Source organism: Hemitrygon akajei, chromosome 29 (genome assembly GCF_048418815.1).
Source record: "Hemitrygon akajei chromosome 29, sHemAka1.3, whole genome shotgun sequence".
NCBI classification, from domain to species: Eukaryota; Metazoa; Chordata; class Chondrichthyes; order Myliobatiformes; family Dasyatidae; genus Hemitrygon; species Hemitrygon akajei.
This window is the reverse complement of record NC_133152.1, coordinates 2,597,181-2,606,332: the sequence shown is the minus strand read 5'-3', so window position 1 is coordinate 2,606,332 and position 9,152 is coordinate 2,597,181. Positions and strand designations below refer to the sequence as shown.

The 9,152-nt window shown below is 42.4% G+C and overlaps 1 protein-coding gene across 1 annotated transcript; it reads right to left on the bottom strand.

Moving 5' to 3' along the window:
- Positions 1-401: 401 nt before the first annotated feature.
- On the bottom strand, positions 402-8,680 carry LOC140718553 (guanylin-like). Its single transcript, XM_073032511.1, has 3 exons — positions 8,551-8,680; positions 7,238-7,424; positions 402-1,134 (listed from the first exon to the last, which is right to left on the bottom strand). The coding sequence occupies exons 1-3, from the start codon at positions 8,620-8,622 to the stop codon at positions 1,043-1,045; spliced, it is 351 nt and encodes a 116-aa protein (XP_072888612.1). The 5' UTR covers positions 8,623-8,680; the 3' UTR covers positions 402-1,042.
- Positions 8,681-9,152: the final 472 nt, after the last annotated feature.

Here is a 9,152-nt window from a genome sequence, read left to right as displayed (position 1 = left end):
GTAGGATCACAGCCAAATCCTTGTCCCAAGCCTGCCTGCATATTCTCCCTGATCCCTTCATTGGAGAAAAGTTCTCAGTCTCAACATTGATCATCCTCAGAATCTGAGCTCCCACAGCTCTTGAGATTAGAGAATTCCAGAGGTTTATGAACTGCCATTTTACCATATCTTCTTTTCTTCTTGCCCAGTTACTTTATTTGCCTATGTTGCTGTGCTGTCCCCTGACTCTTCTATCAAAGTTAAACATGGACACCTCATGGTTATCCCCTTTATTGAAGCCATCTGTATATGTTGTGCAGAGCTGGGCATGTCCGGGGTAGCAGTCAGTCAGTCTGAGGAAGACATGCTTTCTCTCTATTGATCAATCATTTCTTCATCCAGAAACATAAAACCCAGAGACCTTTATTACAATCTTTCATTTTAATAATTCCATACAACATAGAAAGAAGGCATTCTGCTCATCACGTCTATGCTAGCTTACAGAGGAAGCCCACTTATGCTGAAATTTTCCCCAAAACACATTCCCATCAATTCCTAGCAGCTAATGGGCAATTTACAGCAGCCAATTAACTCAATCAAATCACTTTAAACAGATAGGGATAAAGCCGGAGGACCCACAGAGCAGTTGTAAACTCCACACAGGTCAGGATTCAACCTGGGTCTCTGGGGCCACCAGCCAGATGCACTATGCACTACATCACTGCACTGCTTTGTGGAGCTTTATCTGATTCCAAAAAATCATTAGAAATGTCCCCATTAAGGCAGGTGTAAACTCGCAGGACAAATCATAGAGGTGAGTGTGGTAGTGAAGGCCATCACTTGGTGGCTGTCTAATCAAGGGGATGGTCACAGGATTAGCATTGTCACAGCTCTACCTTACCTCTTTGGCTGGAGGTATTGCCATGTGATATTGCAAGTCATATTGCAGCGATCACTCTGCATACTGACAGACTCTAGAACTATAAACAGAAGAGTATACTGTACGTGGATGTAGCTATTCATCAAATGGTCTTGTCAGCTACATTCACTCAGTTACGCAGCTTTACGGTACTTCTTCAAGGTTCACAGATTCACAGCCAGTGCAGGCAGCGTAGGCGCAGATTTCACAGACATCAACCTTCTGTGCTATTTCCTCTGTAAAAGGGAGAGAGGGAAATAAGCTTCATCACAATCCAGCAATAAATGACTTCCATGAGTTTACTGTAGGAAAGTCACAGAAAGTCACATCATAGTTCCATTAATTTGAGACAAGAAACCCATTGTCAGTGAACAGCAAGTTGAAACCATAAAGACAATCACACAGTTTCATAAAGCTGAGCCTCCCCACGCCAAGCTGCTTATGAGGAATTCTGGATGGAAACTTAAACTGGGTTTAAATCAAAAAATAATGAAGTCTGCCAGTTGTTCTTGCTGAACTGAGTTAGAAAGGACTATCAAAGTAAATAGTCCAACAATTTTGACCATTACATTGACTTTTCTTTGTGTGTTTTTATATTTTCAGAACCCTTTGATCACTTCTCTTCCCTTGCTCATTGAAAAACTCCCCCTCTTGTACATTTTCCTGGTGCACTTACTACCTCTGAGTTCCTCTCTAGGTCTCCGTTGTTCACAATTCTCCCTCTCTCACCTTACTTACCATACAAGATCTCAGGACGCTCACTCTTCCCTCCCTTGTGCTGTCTGTGGGCCACAGTCTACTCCCTTGTGCTGTCTGTGGGTCACAATCTACTCCCCTTGTGGTGGTTTAGTCCATGGTCCGGTCCACAGACTCCGGGTTTTCCAACGGTCCCTTGGACTTAACCAGAAACACCTGAGGCTCATATTGGAACTGGGAATATAAGTGGCCCTGGCATTGAGTGTGGCTGGGGTATTGGTGTCTTGTTTTGAGACTCATGGCACAGATGGCTGGTGGAAGGCTAGAATGGGCTATTGCCATCCTTGGGGCTGTGTTGGAAAACCATGGCTTCTGGGAGCCTTGCTGGTAGTAGTTGGAGTGGTCATTGTGGTATGGATTCAGATGTTTCCTGGGCCAGCTGGGTGGCTGTCAGCCACTCTGAGCTAGGTAGGGATCTGGTTGTTTCTGTAGCCAGCCAAGGCTGCTGGCTGTAATGGCTACTTGGAGCTACCCTGGTGCAGAGATGGAACTGTCTGTCATTCTTTGGTGTTTGTGTCTTCCTGTCCTTGCCTCTGTGGGGTAAGTCAGGCCATTCTGCTGTTGCCCTGTGGGGAGGGAATCTGTCTTGTCTTGTCTTTGCCTCTGTCGGATAGGTCAGGCTGTTCTGCTGTTACCTGATGGATGGTCCTGCCCCACCTTGGTGTGGAGTTATAGATGAGTCCTGGCTTGTTGGAGGATAAGTCCTGGCTCTATGTCTGTGTACTGTCCTGTCTCAAGTCAATGTCCTGTCAAAGATGAGTCCTGGCTTGTTGGAGGATAAGTCCTGGCTCCATGTTGATGTTCCTAGTCTGCCCTTAGCTCCAGGACTGCAGCCTCCAGCCAAGCCTCAAGCCTTGACCCAAGTCTGCAGCCTTGACCCAAGCCTCAAGCCTCCAAGTCTCCAGCTAAGCCTCATCACGTCCTCGCCTGGGTTTGGGAGTCTGAGCCCGAGGCAAGACCCAGGTTAGGGGTCCTTGTCCAGTCTTGGGCTCGGAGTCCACCCCAGGCTCCTTGTTCCCAGTCCTTCGTCCTGGTCCTGCTTCCCTTGCCTCGACTGTATCCCGTCCCGTCCTTGGGTTCTGTCTAGTCCTGTTTCCGGGACTCCAATGTTGGTGTCCTGCAGTTGGGTCCTGATTCAACACCTGACTTGTGACACCCCTGTGCTGTCTGTGGCTCACAAGCTACTCACTTCATTGCTAACAATATAGTAATGGTGTTGTTCATCCTGTTCCCTTAAATGTTCTATTCTTTAGTATCTTGTAGAAGGGGAGCTTTTGTGTCAAATAAACAGACTTGGCCATATGAGTTGCAAAATACAGATACTAACTGGTGAGGATTTTCTTTCTCCAGCTAACTTACCAGTTAATCACCAAATACTTTATAAGCTATAACTCAAATCATAAATTGAATCCAGAAAATAACAGAGTTAAAGTTCTAGCTCAATCATTTTGCACTTCAGCAGCCTTTTAATCATACACTGAACAATATCAAGAACCTCCCCAGGTCCAACCACATAGATGTCATGGCCAAGAAAGCTGACCAGTGTCTCTATATCCTCAGGAAGCTAAAGTAATCCTACAAGTCCCCTTTGATCCTTACCAATTTTTATCAATATGCTATGGAAAGACTCCTAGTTTGGTACAGCAACTAATATATCTGCACAAGACTGCAAGAAGCTGAAGAATCAGCTGAACTCCCTTCCAAGGACTCTGCCTATACATCTCACTACCTCAGTAAAACAGCTAGCATAATCAAAGACCCCATCCGTCATCTTTCCTCTCCGCCATTGGGCAGAAGATAGAAAAACCTGGCTCAAGGATAACCTTTAGAGTCATAGAGAAGTACAGCACAGAAACAGGCCCATTGGCCCATCTAGTCCATGTCAAAGCTATTTAAACTGCCTACTTCCATTGATCTGCACTGGACAATAGCTCTTCATACCCCTACTATCCATGTACCTATCAAAAATTTCTCTTAAATGTTGAAATCAAGCTTGCATGGACCAATTGTGCTGGCAGCTCATTCTACACTCTCATGACCCTCTGAGTGAAGAAGTTTCCCCTCATGATCCCTCAAAACTTTTCATCTTTCACTCTTAACAAATGATGTCTAGTTGTAGTCCCATCCAACTTCAGTGGAAACAGCTTGCTTGCAGTTACACTATCTATATCACTCATAATTTTGTATACCTCTATTAAATCTCAATCTTCTACATTCTGAGAAAAAGTCCTAATCTATTCAATCTTTCCTTATAACTAAGGTCCTCCAGACCCAACAACATCCCCGTAAATTTTCTCTGTACTCTTTCAATCTTATTTATATCTGTTCTGTAGGTAGGTGATCAAAGCTGTGCACAATATTCCAAATTAATCCTTATCAATGTCTTATACTTCAGCATAACATCCCAACACCTATACTCAATACACTGATTTATGAAGGCCAATGTGTCAAAAGTTTATCTACCTGTGATGTTTACTTTCAATGAATGATGCTCCTGTATTCCTAGATTCCTTTGTTCTACCACATTCCTCAATGCCCTATCATTCACTGTGTAAGACCTACCTTGCTTGGTCCTAGTGAAGTTCAACACCCACACTTGTCTGCATTCCATCTGTCATTTCTCTGCCCATTTTTCAAGCTGATCCAGATCCCTCTGCAAGCCATGATAACCTTCTTTGCTGTCCACTATATCCCCACTTTTGGTGTCATCCACAAATTTGCCAATCCAGTTAACCATATTATCATCCAGATCATTGATATAGATGATAAACAACAATCGACCCAGCACTGATCCCTACGGCACACCACTAGTAACAGGCCTCCAGTCAGAGAGGCAACCATCTAATACCACTCTCTGGCTTCTCACACAAAGACAACATCTAATCCATTTTACTACCTCATCTTGAATGCTGAGTGACTGAATCTTCCTGACCAACCTCCCATGCAGGACCTTGTCAAATGCCTTTGCTGAAGCCCATGTAGACAATATCCACTACCTTGTCTTCATCTACTTTCCTGGTAACTTCCTGGAAAAACTCTATAAGATTGGTTAGACATGACCCCACACGAAGCCATGCTAACTATCCTTGTCCACCCAAATACTCATAAATCCAGTCCCTTAGAATGCTTTCTAATAACTGATGTCAGTCTCACCTGCCTATAGTTTCCTGGTTTATGTTTAGAGCCTTTCTTAAATAGCAGAACAACATTGGCTATCCTCTAATCCATTGGTATCTCTCCTGTCACTAAGAATGATCTAAATATTTCTGCAATTGCTTCCTGTAGGGTCCGAGGTAACACCTTGTCAAGCCCTAGGGCTTTATCCACCCTGATTTGCCTCAGGATAGCAAGCACCTCCTCCTCTGGAAACTGTACAAGGTCCTTGAAGTTAATGCTGCTTTTCTTAATTTCTGTAAGCTCTGTGTCCATCTCCTGAGTAAATACAGATGTAAAAAAAAATCTGTTTTGGGTCTAAAAATGGATTACCATTCTGATCTTCCAGAAGACTAATTTTGTCCCTTGCAATCCCCTTTCTCTTAACATATCTGTAGAATCACTTAGGATTCACATTTACCTTGTCTGCTAAGGCAATTTCATGCCTTCTTTTGGCTCTCCTGATTTCTTTCTTAAGTGTTCTCTTGAATTTCTTATACTCTAGAAGAACCTCATTTGTTCCTACCTGCAAAGTGCCTCCTTTTTCTTCTTAACCGGAGCCTCAATATCTCTTGAAAATCAAGGTTCCCTACACCCCTTTACCTTTTATCCTGACAGGCAAATGAAAGCTCTGTACTCCCAAAATTTCACTTTTGAAGGCCTCTCACTTACCAAGTACACCTTTGCTAGAAAACAGCCTGTTCCAATCCACACTTGCCAAATCCTTTCTGATACTATCAAGATTGACCTTTCTCCAATTTAGAATCTCAACCCATGGAACAGACCTATCTTTGTTGCATATTTACTTTGAAACAAATTGCATAGTGGTCACAAACTTCTGTCATCTGCCCTATTGCACTCCCTAATAGCAGATCCAGTATCACACACTCTCTCATTCTGGCACTTTTATGTACTGATTAAAGAAACTTTCCTGAATGCATTTGATAAATATAGTCCTTTATTCAGTATGGGAGTCCCAGTCAAAATGTGGGAAATTGAAACCACCTACTATAATAACCTTGTGTTTTTTGCAACATTCTGTGATCTTTCTACAAACTTGTTCCTCTAAATCCCTAGAATTGTTAGGTGGTCTGTAGCCCCATTAATGTGGTCATACCATTCTTATTTTTCAGTTCCACCCACCGTAACAAGTAGTTCCCTAGTATGATAAGTTGGACTCTTGACCTCACAATCTACCTCACTACGATCTTGCAACTTATTGTTTAGCTGTACTGCATTTTCTCTTAGAAGATTGAGTAGAATAGAAGACTTGCTGACAGGCAGGAAGCAAGGATGGGAATGAAGGTTATTGTTTCCTGATTGGCTGCCAGTGACTAGTGGTGTTCCACAGTGGTCAATGTTGGGACCACTTCTTTTCACATTATATGTCAATGATCTGATGATCTGGATGGTTTTGTGGCCAGGACTGGCCAGGACAGGCAGATGATATAAACATAGGTAGAGGATAGTACTGAGGAAGCATGGAGTCTGAAAATGGACTTGGATGGATTAGGAGAATGGACAAGGAAGTGGCAGATGGAATACAATGTGTGGTCATGCACTTCTGTAGAAGGAATAAAGGTGTAGAGTATTTTCTAAATGGGGAAAAATTTAGAAATGAGAACTGCAAAGGGACTTAGGATTTGGCGTGCAGGAGTCCCTAAAGTTAACTTGAAGGTTGAGTTGGTGGCAAAGAAGGTGAGTGCAATGATAGCATTAATTTCGAAAGGACTAGAGTATAAGAGCAAGGGTGTGATGCTGAGGCTTTATAAGGCATTGGTCAGACTGCACTTGGAGTATTGTGAGCAGCTTTGGATCTTTTATCACAGAAAAGATGTGCTGGTATTGGATAGGTTCCAGAGGAGGTTCACAAGAGTGATTCCGGTAATGAAAGGATTAATGTATAAGGAGTGTTGGATGAATCTGGGCCAGTACTCACTGGAGATTAGAAGAATGAAGAGGATTCTTATTGAAACCTATCAAATATTGAACAGCTTAGATAGAGTGGATTTGGAGAGGATGCTTCCTATAGTTTGGGACCAGCCTCAGACAGAGGTGAGTAGGAATTTCTTCAGCCAGAGGGTGGTGAAGCTGTGGAATTTATTGCTACATATGGCTTTGGAGGCCAGACCACTGTGTATATTTAAAGCAGAGTATGTTATGTTTCTTGATTAGTTAAATGTTATGGGAGAAGGCAGGAGAATAGGGTTGAGAGGGATAATAAATCAGCCATAATGAAATTGTGGAGCAGACTCAATGGACTGAATGGTCTAATTCTGCTCCCATGTCTTATGGTCTCTATTCTGCATTGTTATTGTTTTACCTTGTTCTATCTCAATGCTCTGTCTAATGATTAGTGTATCAGAGTGCAAGGCAAGCTTTTCACTGTATCTCAGTACACATGACCAACCCATTCCAAATTCCACTCACCCAGCCTGAGAAAAACTTGATCAGCATCTTTTGAGGCGCAAACTGATTGAAATGTCTTTGGTAGTGCAGAGGAAGGGCAGAGCTTGGTTGAGGCAGAGCCGGCAGCAGCTGCGTTATTTTCATCCAGAGTGCCCATCAATGCCCACAGCTGCTTCACATCCTCCAGAGGGAACGTGTAGTTTCCATCCTTGCAGAAACAGGGAAACATGGCAAGTATTAATTGTACAATTAAAGTATTAATTGTACGGTTGCAGTCTGACATGCAACCGTAGCTGAAAAGACACAAGATGCCAGCATTTCCATAACACTACACAGCCAATGAGGCAATCTGGGGTGTAGTTAATGTCACAGAGTGGGAAATACTGCAGTAAATTTGCTTACGCTATGATCCAGTAATTAATTGAAACCTAATAAAACTGCAGATTCTGGTGCCTGAAACAAAAACAGAAGAATTTAGCTGGTCATTTAGCATCTCTGGAGAGAGAAACCAGTTAATGCCAGGTCAGGGACACTAGTGGAAGAGTACTGGAGACCCAGGACTACGGAAGGATTGCATACAGCAGCTTCATGTTCAGCCTGTTTCTGGATGTACAGATATTCTTAGAGACACAGAATTTAGGATTAAGTGTGGAATGATCATAACAGAAGTAATGAGTGGATCTGCAAAGAGAAGCTTGCCATAGGTGCCCACACTTGGGAGCTACTTTGCCAATTCGATTAAAAGTTGCATTCATGACCCACCCATCACATCCTCAGGCATTCAGGGGATGTGTGAAGAATTGAAACAAATATTTTGTCCATCATCAGTCTGCCTCTGGGCTGTGAGTTGATTTGGAAAGCTGATGAGTACACTAAGAAAACATGGTTTCATTGTTCTTGAGGTCAAAGCACCTTTACATCTGGCAGATGGGAAGTCAATGCCTTTGCCAGGGCAGTGGTCCTTCATAACTGCCCCAAAGCAGTGAAATCCCACATCATTGTCAGAAATACTCATGACATACACTCCCATTGAAATACTGCAGTTAGTTTGTGTTGTAGCTGTATCATAATCAGTTAGAAAGTGTTGGAAATGGGCTGCCAAATGAACGGAATTTATACACACTCTCTCTCCTTCCCACATACTCTCTCTTCCCATCTCCATCATTAAAGGTAATATATATTTTTCTTTGGATTACATAAAAGATAATTTAATTTTTTTTCCATAGCAATGCAATTAAAGTCCCAAGTAATTTGTAATTATACTTATTTGCTGTATAATTGTAATCACACTTGCTAAATGCATGAAGCTGAATTAAGAAATAATGTGTACTTACTTGAACCGTAACACTTGCCAAAATACTTGTCAAGCAACTGAGAGCCAAAACAAGAGAGAAAGTAGTTTTCATGGTGAGCTGCAACCCAAAGCTTCGCTGAAAGGTTTATTCATGAAAAGTGCAATCTGGCAGCTTTTAAAGCTCTGGTTCATGGTGAAAAGTCACCTGATGTAAGACAATTAGTGTAAACATAATATATGATATTACACTCCTTACACTGTGACACCCACACATAAAATTTAATTGCCACCGGATAACTTGTGTCATCTTGGTGCCATTAAGCAATAACAAGATTTGTCTCAGTTTCAAAATGAGAACAGATGTCTGTGAAGAACTTGGCTCTTGATGACTGCAGGGAGAATGACAAGGTCCTTGGAAAAGGTACAGTACTGTAACACCACCAGGATCTACTGATGCATGCTGTTCTGTACTTTTTGTTTGTTTCCCCTTTTTGTTCTAAATAAGGACTTGAATTTTTCAGCAGGCCCACATGGTCGTAGAATCTCTTTTCCCACAAGAACCCATGTTAGCCCTCCGTCCCAGCACACTGAACAGTTCCAACATGATTGTCAGCCAACATTGGACCTTTAGAAGTAGAAGTA

Bases quoted from the DNA above. Each gene is read 5' to 3' on its own strand.
- LOC140718553 (XM_073032511.1), bottom strand. From the start codon at position 8,622: ATGAAAACTACTTTCTCTCTTGTTTTGGCTCTCAGTTGCTTGACAAGT. The intron at 7,425-8,550 runs GTAAGTACACAT...TGTTTCTGCAAG, and splicing joins TGGCAAGTGTTACGGTTCAA to GATGGAAACTACACGTTCCC. The intron at 1,135-7,237 runs GTGAGTGGAATT...TCCCTTTTACAG, and splicing joins TCAAGTTTTTCTCAGGCTGG to AGGAAATAGCACAGAAGGTT.